Source organism: Trematomus bernacchii, unplaced genomic scaffold (assembly GCF_902827165.1).
Source record: "Trematomus bernacchii unplaced genomic scaffold, fTreBer1.1, whole genome shotgun sequence".
NCBI lineage: Eukaryota > Metazoa > Chordata > Actinopteri > Perciformes > Nototheniidae > Trematomus > Trematomus bernacchii.
Window position 1 is genome coordinate 2,956,779 of NW_022987477.1, and position 17,371 is coordinate 2,974,149.

The 17,371-nt window shown below is 43.5% G+C and overlaps 1 protein-coding gene across 1 annotated transcript in view; it reads right to left on the bottom strand.

Annotated features, from left to right (window-relative positions):
* flt1 (fms related receptor tyrosine kinase 1) overlaps window positions 1-17,371 on the bottom strand; it is a 34,334-nt gene that overhangs the window by 15,171 nt on the left and 1,792 nt on the right. Inside the window, 10 exon segments of the mRNA XM_034147576.1 lie at window positions 1,806-1,929; window positions 7,391-7,538; window positions 7,632-7,801; window positions 8,827-8,944; window positions 9,095-9,266; window positions 9,661-9,797; window positions 11,104-11,269; window positions 13,303-13,427; window positions 15,266-15,471; window positions 15,933-16,029. Of these exon segments, the coding sequence (XP_034003467.1) occupies window positions 1,806-1,929; window positions 7,391-7,538; window positions 7,632-7,801; window positions 8,827-8,944; window positions 9,095-9,266; window positions 9,661-9,797; window positions 11,104-11,269; window positions 13,303-13,427; window positions 15,266-15,471; window positions 15,933-16,029 (1,463 nt within the window).

Here is a 17,371-nt window from a genome sequence, read left to right on the forward strand (position 1 = left end):
CTACAGTATGATCCAACGTCTTTGCACCAATTGAATCTACTATATGGGGCATTCTACCGAATTAGTACAAAGTGCGGTCCCACAACAAGAAAAACTATTTAACAAAACAATTAAGTATTCAGACATAGATATTTACTAAGAATATGTTATGGTCTATTCAAACACAAGGCATTACATTATATAGTGATAAGCTTAATATATACAAAAACATCATTTATAGGGTACTTTCTATTGGGAAGTAGCTGTCCCCAACCCTGACATCTACATTTCAATTTCTGTAAATAACACTTAAAACATTTTATTTTATTTTGTTCAATGGTATTGTATATGTATTTAGAAGATCTTTATGATTACATTCAAACAGAAGTTGGAATATTTAGATTTATTGTGGGTATAATTTTTTTATAAAAAAACTGTACTCAAAAAATCATGTCCCCAGTTTTCATGTCATACCGAAACACAAGGGGTTTTAGTCCAATGGCTGAGCCTGGTTTTTAGCCACACCCCTGCACTTTTGACAAGGCAGTGACACTGCATCCCTGTCCCTCATGGCTGAATGGCAAGTGGCTATATCCCATACTTTTGATATAAATCTGTTCCAAAATCTGAAAATCGGCGTGTAACCTTAAGAATTGTCTCTACCGAACACATATTATCTTCAATTAAGTAAACTTTTTCGGGGTTTTATGCAAAGTATTATGTTTTTATGTGTGTAAACCTCTTCAAAAACGTGTATGCTAGCCATGTACTTGCTCGCATTATTTAGTTATGCTCAATTTTAGCTAGAATCGTCACATATGTTTTGGTAATTGACATGATTGTTTCGGTTGTGACAAAATGGAATGGTAAGCAGGTAAATCCCATAGTTTTGAAATAAATGTGTTTTAATGTCTGAAAATCAGTGTGTTACTTTAAAGGTCTCTTATTATACTATTGTTAGGCATATATTATAGGTCTCAGATATATGAAAAACATGTCTATGAAGTGTTTTGCTCAAAATACCAAACAGATCATGCATTCTCGCCTCATACCCCTCTATTTCAGCCTGTTACTAAAGTGCTGATTCTGGGTCAGTAGCTTCAAACATTCACACTTCAACATAAGGCATGTTATGAGTTCAGATTAAGCAATAAGGTTGAGGGAATATGATACAACCTTGAGAACAAGATACTGTGGTCACTACCGAAACACTGGATGTTTTGTAACAAATTAAGTATATTGATTTATCAACTAAAATGACATGATACTGATTGGTTTAATGTATATTCAATTTCAACAATCATCAACTCTGGAATCAATATGATCAGTATTATGCATTTTACAAAGAAAGTTTGCATTATGATTTTTATGAATTGTATAAATTGAACTTTGAAATTTGATTAAAAATTCATTTATTAATTTAATTGTGAAAACCCTCAAGAAATATTTGTTAAAATACTATTTAGAGAAGGGAAGGTAAAACAATCTTAACGGGTTAATATAATACTTTTTTACTACAGTGTATGTACTATATTTCGGTAGTGACCATTTTTGGTAGAGGAAGAACATTCCAATACAGTCTGAAAATACGATATAAAAATGTACGGTTCTTTTACTAGATATGTGTAATTTAGATATGGTACAAAAATATATATGGACAAAGTTTTGGGAAAAAAACATACAAAATTTCAAAACATTTCCAACCTGACTTTGGTCCAATTCGGTAGAATGGCCCATATATTGAATTTAAATAGTTTTTTTCAAGGGAAACCTAACTTGTTCTACTTGAGTAAATCATAATGTGTGTGTGTCAGTGCTTCACCCACCTTGTTCTTCCCCTGAAGCACTTCCTGTCTGTGTGTAACACTCAGGATGTGGTTGCTTGTGGACGTGGCGGGGACCCTCTCTATTACTGGACTCCACAGTGAGGAGGACGTGGGACACACACACCTTGAAGAGGGAAGAGGAAGAGGAGGAGAGTGACAGAGACTCAGCTGTGTTGACACAAGTCATTTTATGTCTCCTCCAGGTGTGTGTGGGATTTTCTCAGCTGCGCTCGGCAGGAGGAATACCCGGACATCAGGGGGACGCCTTGATCATCGCTGCGTGATGTTATCTCATTCACAAAGTCACCATCAACATTTTTATCAATAGCATCACATCCTGTGACGCTGTCCTGCAGGCTGACAATAGTGGATCTTTGGAGGGCTATGTAATGCTGGATTGTTCATCTGCGGAGGATGCAGAGGTGGTATTGTAATCCGGAGGATCAACTTCCTTCCATTCTTAACAAATCATCCCACATTTCCAGGACAAGAGTTCCTGTCCCTCTCAGTGACTCTCACAAGTCTAAACCCATAGATTACACAGAGGGCTGTGGGAACGTATGGAGGCGGCTCTCTGGTTTATTTATGCTACTTACGATGTAAAACTCAGTTGAGGGAAAGGAGTAGCCTGTATCTCATCTCGTTACTTCTCTACATGTAAAGCTGCACCGTTTATCTTTGTCTAATATGAAGATCAATGTAATGTTATACAAATGTAGCAAGTATCATCAACAACAAGGAGCAAGAACATGTGCTTAATGAAAGTGCACTTTGGTTATCATATATTATATAAATTAAAAAGTAAACTTCTTTATTCATTCTTATTCACAGTTTTACACACGTTTTAATAATCTTTTGCATGGACATCTAGAGCTCTGAAATGATCATTTTTGAATATTTGTCGTTATAGTTTTGACTATTTATTAATATTTAGAATATTTTAAATGTATGGATATATCATTTGTTGTTAAGATAGAACAGCATGATCATTTTGCAGAACCCAAAGTGTTTTAAATTACTTTATTTAGTCAGGTCAAAGCAGTCCAATACCCAAATATAGTCAATATATGGTAATCATTTACCAACAAAGATTGATTAATTTAGATAAAAATGTGACGGTAGATGAGAAAATACATTTAGTGTCATTCTAAAAATGCAGTCTAAAGGTTGGGGTTAGGGTTCTGTCAGACTGCATTGTTGTTCCGCCACAGAACATATCCATCCATGTGTCTGACTGGCAGCATAACGTGCATGTTGCTATATTATTTAGACACTATCCATCATGCTTAATGTAAACTGTGTTCATTGATGCTGTGTTTATGGAAGTGTCAGTACCCCTCTCTGCCTGTCTCTGTCTGTATCCTCTCTGTCTGAGCTCAGCGCCTCCCTGCTGTTCCTCTCTGATTGCTCTTCCTCTTGGCATCTCGAGATGACCCACCCTGTGCATGACACCACAGACCTGCACACACACATGCTGCTCAAACACACACACACACACACACACACAGGCTGACACTCCCACGCTTCCCAGGAAAAGCGTTCTCACTCAAAGCTGCACTCACACACACAAATATCATTAGTTAGATGGATGTGCGGACATAAACGTGGGTAGAAAACAGAAATCAAACACAAATGGATACACAGTCATACCAGACACATTCTCACAGTGTGTGCCTGCGGACAGGGTGAGCATGAATAGGTGAGTATGAATAGGTTGTGTATCAGTGGGGGTCATCTCCTGCCTTTACTTCCTGTCTCGTTTTTACTGCCTGAAATAAATGTTTACCTCCGTCTCTGTCCGTTCCTGTCTCAACCCCAGAATAACCACAGCGCAGTGTAAACCAATCCACAAATATAAGCAAAGTTTAATGCAAAAACACAAACAACTGATATAACACTTCAATACAGTTCATACAAAGTTGGCAAATATTGTCATTCGTCATATGTAAGTTAGTTGTATAAAATTATTAAATATTAGATTCATATATTACTCATAGAACATCTTTATACAAGGAATGAATCACATTGGGAGACACCCGTAAATGGGACACACTCGCACACACACAAACACACACACACACACAATTGGACTTTACTAAACCTGATGGCACTCATACATTTCAATTAACTTTCAATACAAAGACAACATGGCTGTTACACTGACATCATTTGACAAACAAGACATTTTGACATGGGACGACAGGATGATATTAGGACAGAGGGCGGTCATAGTGTCCGGTCTCAGAGACTTCCTACATGGTAGGCGTCTGCGGACCGTCAGTCTTTTATAGAGAACTGTAGGCATCCCATAGTGAACAACACAAAGCTTGTGCTCTCTCCTGTTTTGCCCGTCCAAGGTGAGCACATTTGACCTTCTACCAGTGGCTTAAAATCGGAACGGAAACTCACAGCTTTTGTGGATGTCAGGATCAGATCGGGGCTTGGGACAGGCACGGTTCATGCACCCATTATAGTACCACTCTAGGACACAAAAAACAAGCGAAGCAGCTCCAGAAATGTGGCTGGTGGATGAATGGAATTGCACTTCTTCTGGCTCAAAATGTCTGGGAATTGTAAAAAAAGCATAAAACTACATGATGGCCGGGTGTGGGGGGGAGATATGGGATAATGAAGTAAATAAATAAATAAGCAGGTGTCCTTATATCCTTAGTGATGTGGCTTATGTTCCTCTGGTTCTGTGACTCCTGGTCCTCACTGCTCAGCAGTGTTTCAAGTCACTTTCCTCCCTTTCCACCAGTTCAGCACAGCATCATCACATGGATCTCTGGTACTGTCACTGAGGGGTCTGGCTGATGAGAGTGTGGAGGTGGAGGTGGGGGAGGAGGGGATGGGCTCCATGGGGGGAGGCGATGGGGAGTTGTTCTTGATGCCTGGTTGGGGTGGAGGGCAGAGTTGGTGAGGGAAGGGGTTTGGAGAGGTATGTGTGGGGGGCAGAAGAGTTGGGGGAAGGGGTGTGTGTGGGGGGGTCTCTCAAGAATAGATCAAGCTCTTGAGGAAGCGGACTGTGCCACGTTTGAAGACGAAGGGACAATCACGCTGCTGGGAAGCGTCTCGCGTCGGAGAGGAAGCCAAACAACGAGAGGAAAAGCGCTCTGATTTTCGCACAGGAAGCCCAGTGCGCCTCCTGCCAGGGCCAGATAAGACTGCTGCGGTTCCCAGGGCCAGACCCAGGAGGTGGGCCCAGGATCCAGGCGCGAGGCCCCCCATCAGCCTGGCCCAGCCTGGTCCACTGTCCCTGGGCCTCCTCCAGCGCAGCGTCAGGCTCGTGGTGCAGCCGGGCTGCAAAGAACAAGCGCCTAGTGAGGATCCAGCTAACTAAAGAAACACACTCAATGCAGACACTGAAGCAGAACCAGAACCAGAACAGAGCTTTACAAAGGACCCAACATCAGCCGGTGAAGAGGCCACATGTAATCTGCAGAAACATCACTGTGCAATATACTTTAGTTCCTTTACGGTAATAAGCTAATGCTTTGGAGAAATATTATTTTTTTGCAGCGTTTGGTTGCATACATTTTTGTTGCATGTATGTTTTGGCCAAATTGTATGTGTTAATTACAATCTGAAAATAATTCAACACTTGATTGCCGCTGTTGATCGTAAAATAATGAGTTTTTAGGCAGATGTTCGTTAGGTGCAGATTGCATGTGACTCTCCTCATGATGAAACATTAGATCAAATCTGTTCTCAGACATACTGTGCATGTACACTGTAATACAATAATGTGGTACAACAGGAGCAGAATTCCAATAATCCTTTATACCTGGAATTCTGGATTTTCTGAATATGCTACAGGTAAAGGCTGACACTTAGATATAAATATAAAGACCTTACATCGCTCCTACTTAGGTTAAATCTACCTACAAATATAATTAAAATTACATCTGGGATTTTGGCAGAAACGGACGGATGAAAGGTGCATGCATGGCGCCATGTCAAAGTGCCGGAGTTAAGGGTCAAGTACACGGATGATGTCAGCGTGTCTCAGAGGAGGAATCGAGTCAGGGCGGCTGCTGTGGCGCTCTCAGGTAATACTTAACCTTTCTGACTCGGTCATAAGCAACACAATAAGTGTCTGACCTCCAAGAGCAGCTCAATCAAAGCCTCTGCCAGGCGCCTGCTCGACACTCGTGTGTGGTGACTAAATGACTCCTCGGCATCGCTGGGCTGGGCCATTTCTCATGAGAACTTTATATATAGTGTGTGTGTCAGATATAAGAAAAGGCATCACAGGATGCAGTGTGCAATCACAATAATAAACAGGCCTCTTACCCTGCGCCCTGGACAGGAAATTCATTAAATCATAGCGTTTGATTTGGGAAACCAACAAATCGTGACTGGGAGCACGGAACTGGCTTCTATTGAAGTGTGTTTTTTTTCTCTGTCCTTTCAAGTCTGAGATACACTGTGTACTGTGTCTGTGAATGTATCAGGCACACACACACACACACACACACTCACAGGGCTACATATTTGTATACACTTAAACAAACATATGAAAAAGGAAACATGGACAGTAGGGGAATACACATATAGGGACAGAGTTGCAAAAGCAAGCAAACATATAACACAGACATGATGAGACACACACACATATATGTGGGCGCATACAAATAAACACACACACATTTTCACACATTCCCGCACATGAAAGGCCCCCAAAGGCATCTGTTCTGGTTACAAGAAGGAAACGCTGTCTGAACACATGCTGAAATAGACAAAACATGTCTCGTTTTTCTGAATCATACACACACACACACACACACACACACACACACCAAACCCTAAATAACATCAAACAAACAAGGCAGCTTTGTGTGTGTTCGTAACATTATGGCAAGGGTATTTATAGCTTTTTGCAAAATACACAAAGCTTTAACTGGTGTCCATATATTATTCGATCTATTGACTTGAACAGCTTAGCTCTTTCATTGAATTATCATTAGGTCACATGCTATTTTCTATTGGTTCATTTAAATATGTTAATACTATTCAATACTGCAGCTAACGTTTTCTTCATCTAATGCGATGTCTAGTACATTTACTCAAGTATATATTTGAGGTACTTGTACTTTCCCTGTATATTTTAAGTTTATGTTACTTTATACTTCTACTCCACTACATTTTAAAAGCCAATATTGTACTTTTAACTCCACTACATTTATCTGACAGCTTTTGTTACTTTTAGATTATTAGCTAACACAAAATCCAAATCAATTATTAAATAAACTTTGACATATATGTATAGGTTCAGATTTCCAGCAGCAGCATATAGTTCTACATTCACCAGTATCATATTAGTAACCAATAACTCAATATATATATTATTTTGAAATGGGCCATTACGCGTAAGGAGTACTTTTACTTTTAGTGGTACTTTAAGTATATTTTGATGCCGACACTTTTGTACTTTTACTGAAGTAAGATTGCAGGACTTTGACTTCAAAACAAAGTGCTTTTAAAATGTAGTATCGCTACTTTTACATAGGTAACAAATCTATAAGTACTTCTTCCACCCCTGAATATTTTAAATGTGTACTGCATCTACCCTCTGGGCTACTTACAGGCCTTTTGACGGGCAGGGGTGCCAGAGCCACTGGATGTGTGGAGGCGGGACTCCGTGAGACGTGCAGTGGAGCGCTGTTCTGCTCCCTCTGGGCACCGAGCCGGGGTCCTGCAACGATACCGCCTTCTCCCCTATCTGAGGACTCACTGCCAGACAAGAAGCACAATCAAACATTTAGAAAATGACATGAATTATAAGAAAAAAGGGTTGTTCAGTGGGTGAATACTCAAATGTCTCACCGTTGACCACAAGTGTGAGGGTGAGATTTTGGTAGAGTCCATGTTCCAGGATTCGTACCAGGACAGTGTATTTCCCAGCATCCTCTTCTGCCACGTCCCGGATCACCAGAGCAGTCCCGTCCATGTGGTATCTGGAGCATTGCTCCGCTGCCACCATGCCGTCCTTCAACCTTTCAGAAAAGAAAGACCACTGAGCAAAGTTTCAGGGAAAATCTTTTCGGAGTTATGTTTTGGGGTTTCCCTTTCCTGTAGTGTTATATAGGTTTTTGTGCATGTCAATGGTCTGCAAAGGCTAGAATCCCTGTGTTCCCACCAGAGGAAGTTTGTCTCCCACACTCCCCCCCCTGCCTGAAATGCCCCCTTTAAGCAACATCTATGAGACACTAATGGCGCATTTCCACTGCAGGGCCTCGCACGGCTTAGTACGGTATAGTTAGGCCTTGGTAGGCCAGGCTCACTTTATGCTGCGTTTCCATTACAGTTTAGGAACTGGGGCAGTAACTATAGTAACGCAGTGTAGGCGGAGCCGTGACGTCACCTTAAATGAGAAACACAAAACCAACATCAGCCGTTAGCTGTTAGCCCTCAGAGCTCACAGCTCCTCATATCTGTTCAGAAACTAGAAAAAAGTTAATCAAGTACAAACCACAGACTGCCTGTGTCATGGCGAATACAGTCGCTGCTTTATTTATGTCTGTATAGGCCGTTGTTGTGAGTGTGGACGGTCGGAGCATATACAACGTTAGCTTAGCCGATCTCCATTCAGAAAACACGCATTTTAAAAGGTTTTTCGCCTGCCGTCTGTCTGCAGACTTGTCAAAGCATTAATTCATGGTTTTTACTAACCGGTATCAGTATGTTGTTACTTCGGCATCATTTTGAAATGTGTATTATAATTAAATCACGGTCAAATATGTTCATTTTGTCGTAGTTGTCAGCGATTCTCTCACTAGTTTAGCATACTCAGCCCGGTTGTTGGCCCGGAAAGAACCTCGATTTTGAAAAGCCAGAAAACTATGAAAAAGTACCCGCTAGCCGGAACTATGCCTAGTGGAAACGCAACCAAAAACGGGCCGGGCACGGCACGGCAGGCTTAAACTGCGCCATAAGAAAGGAAGGCAAAAAAAACTAAAACCAAACGCCAAACCAAACAAGGCAGTTTGGTCTGATTTCAGGAATGAAGGAGTTTTCTCACCAGATGACTTGAGGTTCAGGGAACGCTCGCAGTTTGGGAGAGATTCTGTAAGATTTCTGTCCTGCTTGTACTTTTATCACAGATCCATGTCTGGGCTTCAGGCGGATAAACGGACGGTCTAAAAAAGAAGACACACACATGCACATCTTTGGGTCAGTTGATCACAGAATGAAACTCTCAACAGCTTTGAGATATAAGGAAGTACTATCTGCATATGTCTGCTGTTGAATCATCAGACTGTAAGGCGGTTTCAGAGGAAGACGCTCACCAAAGACCGTGACATTGACTCTCTGCTCTTTGGTTTTCTCCCCGCTGGTCACGCGGCAGGTGTACAGGCCTCGGTCGGAGCGCTGCAGCTTCGGGATGGTCAGAATATTGTAGAACAACATGTGGGTTCTGTGTTTCAGGAGCCGTTTGGAGGTGGAGCCGGTGTTATTGATCTGAAGGTGGAGAGGGAGGAAAACCTTTGTGTGATTGGACTTTTCATTTGAAAAATCTTTAATTTAACTTTTGATTCAAGGATTCCCATTGGTGCAAAGTATAATCACAAATTCTTTAGTTTGGTTCACTCTGTGACCCTTGTTGTGAGTCATCCATTCACACTTCCCACACATTTCCTGTACGTTTCTACCATGTGAAACCACGAGTCAATGTAAAAATAAAGTCACAAATAATAAACCCCCAATGACATAGACTTTGCAGAAGTACATTTATATCAACTTTAAATAGTTGATAACATACTTGAGTAAGAGCTGCATGTTAACAGAGTTATCCCCGCCTAGCCAGTCTCTTTTAAAGGTCAATCGTCTCCTCAGACTTGAATGCAGCTCTGACCTTTCCGGGGTAGTCCCAGGTGATGTTCACTCTGGTGTTCAACTCCCCGGTGGCGGTGCAGTTCAACACCAGCCTCTCCCCCTTCAGAGCCTCCACAGGTCCACTGCTGTTCAGGTACACCTCCATGATGTTACTCACTGCGACAAGAGAGACAAAAATGCAGGACTTAAAGATCACCTATTATGCAAAATCCACTTTTTCATGTCTCTTCTACATCAATATGTGTCCCCTCTTCTTCATGTCTCTTCTACATCAACATGTGTCCCCTCTGTGTAAAGAGATTCTGAACGTTTCAGGAAAAAAGATTCTCTCACTTTTTGTCCTGATCCATTTATATAAAAACCTGTCTGAAAATGAGCTGATCAGATTTTGGCCACTTTATGATGTCATAACGATTTTTTGGCTTGTGTAACCATTAGCCAATCACCAACCAAGGTAACCCCCCCACCTTATCACCTGAATCTCCTCCTAGAGCACCATTAGGCGCTTTCACACCGGAGTACTTTTCCCCGTACTTTTCCCTTTTAGTTCCGATAGTTCCTGGGATTTTGCGTTCACACCAAAAAGAGAACTTAGTTCATGAGAACTTTTCACCCCTTTTCAGTCCCTGCTAGAGAGCAGGTACTTTCCTGGGGAGAAAAGAGTTCCAATTTCTGATTGGCTGGGCGAATTGCAAACCACGCCCCGTAAAACTCTGAAAAGTTTTGTGAAGCCGCCATTGTATTTGCTGGCATTAGCATTATTAGCATTAGCATTAGCCCAGCGCACCAACGGAGAGAGAATAACTTATGGCAACACAAAAGAAAACATGGGAGCGGTGGAGTGATGAGGAGGTGTCTGCGTTCTGGCGATTTAGGCTTCAGTAGAAGCTGCTGGGAGTCCCAGCAGCTTCTACTGAAGCCAGTCCCCAACTCCAGGGACTTCCGGCCGGGGACTTCGGGTGGCAGTATACGCCGTGAAGATGTTTGCGGCCTGCCAGTAAACCCAAAGCAGAAGAAGACGAAGTGACGTCAGCGGCTTCATTTGCGTAATCTTCCCTCAGGGACTTATTCCGGTGTGAACGCGATCTGCTCTTTAGTTCCATGGGGGAACTAAGTGCTGGGAACTAAGTGCTGGGAACTAAGTGCTGGGAACTAAGTGCTGGGAACTAAGTGCTGGGAACTAAGTGCTGGGAACTAAGTGCTGGGAACTAAGTACTTATTTTCATCTAAAGTAACAGACAGAGAATCAGCACTTTTGAAACAGGGCTGAAACAGAGGGGATTATGGGATGCTGCAATGATCTGTTTGGTGTTTGGAGCCAAACACTTCAGAGACAGGTTTTGTATCTATCTGAGACCTATAATATATTGATGAAAAACAGTATAATAGGGGACCTTTAATTATATGTTTGAGACACACATATGAGTTTGAATCCAAAATGAATCCATGCACTGCTCCTCACCTGGTCTGTATATGAAGTATTTACGGGACATGTGTGTGACGCCCTCAGTGACGGTCTGGCAGTAGAAGAGGCCGATGTAGTAGAAGGTGGGGGTTCGGATGGTGAAGCCTTTCTTGCTGTTCCATAAAATGACCCTGTGGTCTGGACTCAAGCTGAGGTTTGGGTACTGTAAGGGGAGAAGACAACAACTATCAAATATTGCTCCATGACACAAACATGACAGCGGGAATCACACACTTATACAAATAGGATAACACAGCGTCACGTTTACTATAGAGCCTCCCAGGTTTTATAACACTTGGCTGCCCTGACATGGACACTTGTGTAACCTTGTTGTTTTCTTGGAGGCAGCCTCAAGGAAATGTTTACAAGAGTTTCTGTGACACGGTGGAAGCTCTCCCACCCACTCTCAAGGGAACAGGTAGAGCCCCCCCCCCATCACACCCATTTCCCCCCCTGCAGACCCGCAGTGTGAATGGGCTGATGTCCCCCCTCCCAGAGTGAGCAGACGCCACTTCGCTCCTCCTCAGAAACTCACTGTCTGAGCGCCCTTAGTGCCCCCTCTTGCCCCCATCCTCTAAACCTACATGTAGGAGTGTGCAAAGGTGGAGGGGGAGAAACGGGAGGAGGAGAGAAGGTCAGAGTGAGAAATGCGACTCTCATGGCATCCTGTTACTACAGGATATAGACATTTTGACTGGAACCCCAGGCTGACCTCCAGAGTCACTTTCACAGCGAGAGAGCAGACCCTCCTGGGTATTGTTCCCGCTGAGAAGGGTCATATTAGAGATCCAGGCCGAGTGCAAAATCCCTCCAGGAAAAAAACACTCCAGAGATTTGACAGCACCGGGTGAGAGGAGGGAGATGAAGGAAGAGGAGGGCTATTTTTAGAGTTATTACCTTTGAGGTTCCAGGCTTTTGTTTGGAGACAGGATAAAAACACATGTGAGTGTTGAAGCATCAGATTCATGTCAGGCATGGGCCGGTTTGTTCTGATGCAGTCCATCAACCTGCTTTATTCACAACTGAAATATCTAAACAACTATTGGATGGACTGTTCAGACTCTCCTGTTCCCCAGAGGACCATCCTTTTACTGTTTCCCACCACTATGAGACTCACATTTGAATTGTGATCAGTGACATTTCGTCTCAACGATGGGCCTTAAGCTTATATCAGACATTCATATTGAGGTAGAGATGTTTGGAAGACTTTTATCGGGCTGAGAGGAACTAACAAAAAATATTTTAAGACATTTTTTAAAAGTTGATCCAAACTACTGGCCTAAAGTCATGAAAAATCTGCCGCTGCTACATTTATTTGACTATTTTGTTTTAATCTCTCTATTCAAATCTGTTAATTTCCCTATTAACTGTTGGTTTCTCCCACAATTCACTCTCTCTATTGTAGTTATCCCACAATAATCTCATGACGCACAATGAGTAATATTAATCGGTTTTCATGATTAAAGAACATTAACTGTACTTTGATCTCTCGGGGGCCAACAGTAGCTGCCTCTGCTTCCTGCTCTGGGTGAACCAGCTGTTTAAAGCATCAGGCGGGGGGGAGTTGGCAGCCAGGACTCGTACTACAAGAGGTGGACGGTGAGGTGTGAGGAAGTGGTGCTGGACCGGGGCCAAAGGGGCACTCCAGGCGCCATGTCCTGTCTCCAGAGGTAGAAACGGTGCCAACAGGACGCTGTGGGTGCCGCGCCATCGGAAAAAGACAGTAAATGAAGCGGCATATTGGACCAGTGGGTATATTCAGATTGAAGTAGATATATATATGGTTTTGTTACATTCACAGTCATATAACATCCATACAGCCACATACAAAAACACTCCAAATTCTCCTCTTTGCACTTCTGTTCCCTCCTCTCACTCAGCACTTAAGCAGCAACACTCACAACCATATCCGCACACACTTTCACACATATCCGCATACATACACAAACAAGCGGACACACACACCGCCGCGCAAAGGCTGCCAAGATAAGAACAATGTGGCGAATGATTTGGAGAGGGGGGGGAAACAACGGGACGGTGCATTGTGTGCATACGTGAGCCCTGATCCACAAAACTGGGAAGTGATGATGTGCGGAGAATGTGAGCGGGGTGGAAGTGTGGAGGAACACTCATGCAACGTAGATGTGGTGATGCAAAACACATCCCAATGATTTGGTTCATTGTCCTTGCACTGACCTTGACCAGCGTGGTGGTGATGTTGGGGTGTGTGACCCTGCAGGGGATGTCCAGCGGCTGCTTGTCCTTCATGTACAACACATCTGGGCTCATATCAGGGTGGTCCACAAATGGCTGCTGGCTGTCTGAAACCCAAACACTGCGGTCATGGACACATAATGTACAGATGATAAGCACGTCAAATCAATGTCTTGCACTCCTTATTCCTCATGTGATCTATCATTTAGGCTATACAACCACAGGTACAGTAAAAAGGGTCAGTTGATGACATAAATAATGCCTGTTGCAGCTTCTCAGAGCTCATGTTGACCTTTTTACAAATGTCTTCTTTTGTAACAGCAAAAACTACAATTTGAAAATCAGCCAATCCTGACAAGCCATAACAATAACTAAATACTAGGAATCTTGCTAAACTTGTTATGCAGCAACGGATGCAGTTTCGGGAAAGAGATGCTGCTTTTGTATTTTCTTAAGGATGTGAGCAACAAATATCCCTCAACATCGACCCCCTAAAGTCAATGCAAGTCTGCAAGATGGGGAGCACAATGAAGCTTAAAGTAAGGATATTTGATTGACTGGTAACATTTGGCCAGAGCACTTTGTTTTACTGTCTTATTTCCATCTTTAAACTTTAAAGTTGGCAGGACTTTGAGTGTCTTTTGTAGGTTATCCTTCAGGCTGGGAAACAGAATTTCGAGCTCTCTGTTTTTATCACACACACACAGAGGATTAACATAAACTTGACTTTGACTTTTGATAGCCTGATAGCCAAAACCCAGGGCAACGAAATCCCATCATCCCGGGTGAGAATGACCTCCTTGACTTATTGAAAGAATATGATTTCCTATCATCATCTGTGAACTGACCCTATGCATACAGAAAACAATCCCCTGCCTCTCTATAACCACAAACACACACTTCCAAGTATGAATATCAGCAACAAACAAAAACAAACAGACACACACTCCACACCCATTCATTGAATACCCATTCAGCAAATGTCTGCCTGCGGTCAACAATAAACACACAGATTGTTTAGAGGCAATCAAACGGCCTCTCTGGGCCTTCTCTCTGCTACTGTAATGGTCCTGTGCCATTGAACAGCGTGGGTGTTGCTCGCTGCATTGTTTGTTACCGTAGGGTGTTATTCAAGGAAAGCAAATCTCTGAACATTCGAACAAAAGTACCCAAAGGACCAGCGGACTGAGGGCTTCCTTCTCCTGCTTTGATTCCCTAATAGAGTGCTCTGGGAGGGAGGCAACGTCTGAGTAGAGCCGCAGGCCAAGTCTGAAGCGTAATGGACATGGTGACCTGAGCGATTGATGGCCCCCGAGGGTCCTGTTGGACGAACAGTAGCGTGGCCCTCGACCCTGGCCTCCAGCCCAACAGCGTCACCCTCCAGGACAGGGCGGGGCGGCGGGTAGACATCGTGCCTCCTCTGCCCCTTGATACCACTGAGCCACCAGCCTTCATCTTATCCTCAAACACACACACACACAGACACACACACACACACACCTCCCCGCCACCACCTTGTAGAGACACAGCGACATCCCCTCCCTTCCCCTCCTCCCCCAAGCACAGGATGCTCCATGCAAGGCTGAGCCGAGCAGATAAGGCTGATGCCCTGGGAAACTCTGCCCAGGCCTGAGCCTTTCAGCAGCTGGGCTATTCCTGGCCTCGAGGTAGCACGTAAACGAAAGTAAAAAAGCATTTATATATAGATGACAGGGAGGTAGGACTGAGGAGAGAGAGGCAGGGGACGAGGGCGTCCAGAGTCATCTAGAAGGATGTGTTGCTGGGACAAACAGTGTTTAGATATAATTGTCTCTCTGGCATTGGGCTGTATTTAGCACCCACCACATCCTGTTTAACCTGGGGATATAAACAATACGCATAAGGGGGGGAGTGAGGGTCTTGATGTTTTCCAGTTGTACTCTTGGACCTCGCAGCAGTGTCTTACCTGTGACATAAAGGTAGATGGAGGTCTGCCTGCGGGTCCGGTGCCGGTATCTGCAGCGGAGCAGGCCGGTGTGCTGGGTCTCGGTGCTGCTCACCGTCAGGCGGCTGCAGAACAGCTTCCCCGTCCTCCCACAGCGAAACTCCTCCACCTGCACCTCGCCTCGAAGCAGACCTGAGGGGAAGGCCCACGCCAGCTCCCAGCGACCCCTGCTCAACATGAAGATGAACGGTTCCTCAGAAATCACACAGAAATCTTTAGATTCTAAAGAACATACGTAACATTCATCTGTTTGCAACTCATATATATCAATATTCCAATGACTGTATATAGACTATTCTGCACAGTTTCTATTATATTCTGTTTCTGTTCTATTTTATGTTATCTGTTGTATTGTGTTGCACTGTTGGAGGAGCCGGTGACCTCAGATGTTCATTGTCATAACTACACTGTAGCTATGCACACATGACAATAAAAGCCTTGAAACTTGAAACCTTGAGATCTGCATTCACCTCCAGCTAATGAGGATGCTTTGGATGTTTCCTCTTCTTTTTCTGTCATGTTTTTTTGTGTTTGGAAGGATTGCTTTGATTCAATCATGGTGATTGCAATGCTACACCAATTTCCATATGAGGGTTTCCTGACCTGGATCCTTCTACCTGAAACTCACCTGCAGCTGAGCAGTAGCGTCTGGTTGGTGTCGAGGACCAGCTGCCGGGTTTTCACATCTAGAATCGGGACGCTGTACTTCCCCTTCTGAGCCTTGTCTGCAGAGATAAGAGAGGATGAGAATCAGAAGACATGTAGTAGCGGCAACATCCCAAAATGTTATATAGGTAATCTGTTTTCAGTTCTAATGTGATGAGGATTGGTTCATCGACTTATTTAAAAAAAGTCAGAGGTCAAAATCAGCACCAGCTTCTGATTAAGCTCTGAAATTGGGATTAGAGTTCTTGGACTCCATTGAAACAGGGCGTCTTGTTTATTAATAACCCTAAAAGATGCAATTATGTTCTGATCATATAATTGGGCGTCATGTATGAGACTCTTAAAGTCCCTTTGTGTTGTCACTTAACTACATGAGCCCACTTTCCAAGGAAATCCTGGAGGACAAAACACTTTACAACCAATAAACATTGTGGACAGTTCCTGTAAGCTCTGAGCATCACAAACCGGACTAAACCGGACTCTTGACTGATGGCGGAACCAGTCTTGGTGTCTCCCGGCTCCACGGCACGTACTCCATCCAGGACACGGTATCTTTGACCCCTCGGCACATCTCCTCGCTCAGGCCACTTGACAACTCGTTGTGGAAATGCGTAAGCAGTGTCCTTTTTGTTTATCAAATAAATGCATTTCTCCACTCCATCGCTGAGGTTTATTAATGAGAGATGAAGACGACTGTCTGTCCGCCCTTCCTTCCTCACAACAACAGCGGAAACATCGTTCAGGGAAGTCCGTCCTTCACTCTGACTGCTCAGAAAACTGCTCAAAACACAACTGTCTCTCTGCTCTGAGTATTAAATCAGTTGTTTGGCAGCAAGCTTTTCACTAACGTCCATTATTACCATTCATTGTCAGCATCATTGTTCCCAGTGGATGCCCCATTGAGCAGATCTGGCATTACTCACACTGCTAGCACTTCCTATACCATTTCCTTGAATTTCACAGTGTGCACACACACACACACACACACACACACACACACACACACACACACACACACACACACACACCAGGGGAAGGGAAGACGGAGGGGAAGTCAGGGATCTCCTCCAGGCCTTCTGGGGCCTTTTCAACAAGCTGTGAAGGGTCGAAAACACAGCGCAGTTTTCCTGCTGAATTATTTCTTCATGTGTTTCCACACACTTAGATATGGGAAACTTTAACTGACTGTGATGAACATTTGAGGATTTTAAAATACATTTCTGAAACGCTTGTTCAAGATTTCTCCCAGTGAATAAACGTGCACCTCGTAACTTTTGGGGGTGATAAAAGTACATTTGATCTGATACGCCTTAAACCGAAGAAGACAACATTGTTTTTGGAGAAAGTGTCTGGATTTTAAAAGAACCAATTGAGCCAAATACTTACTGTTGTAATAATGAA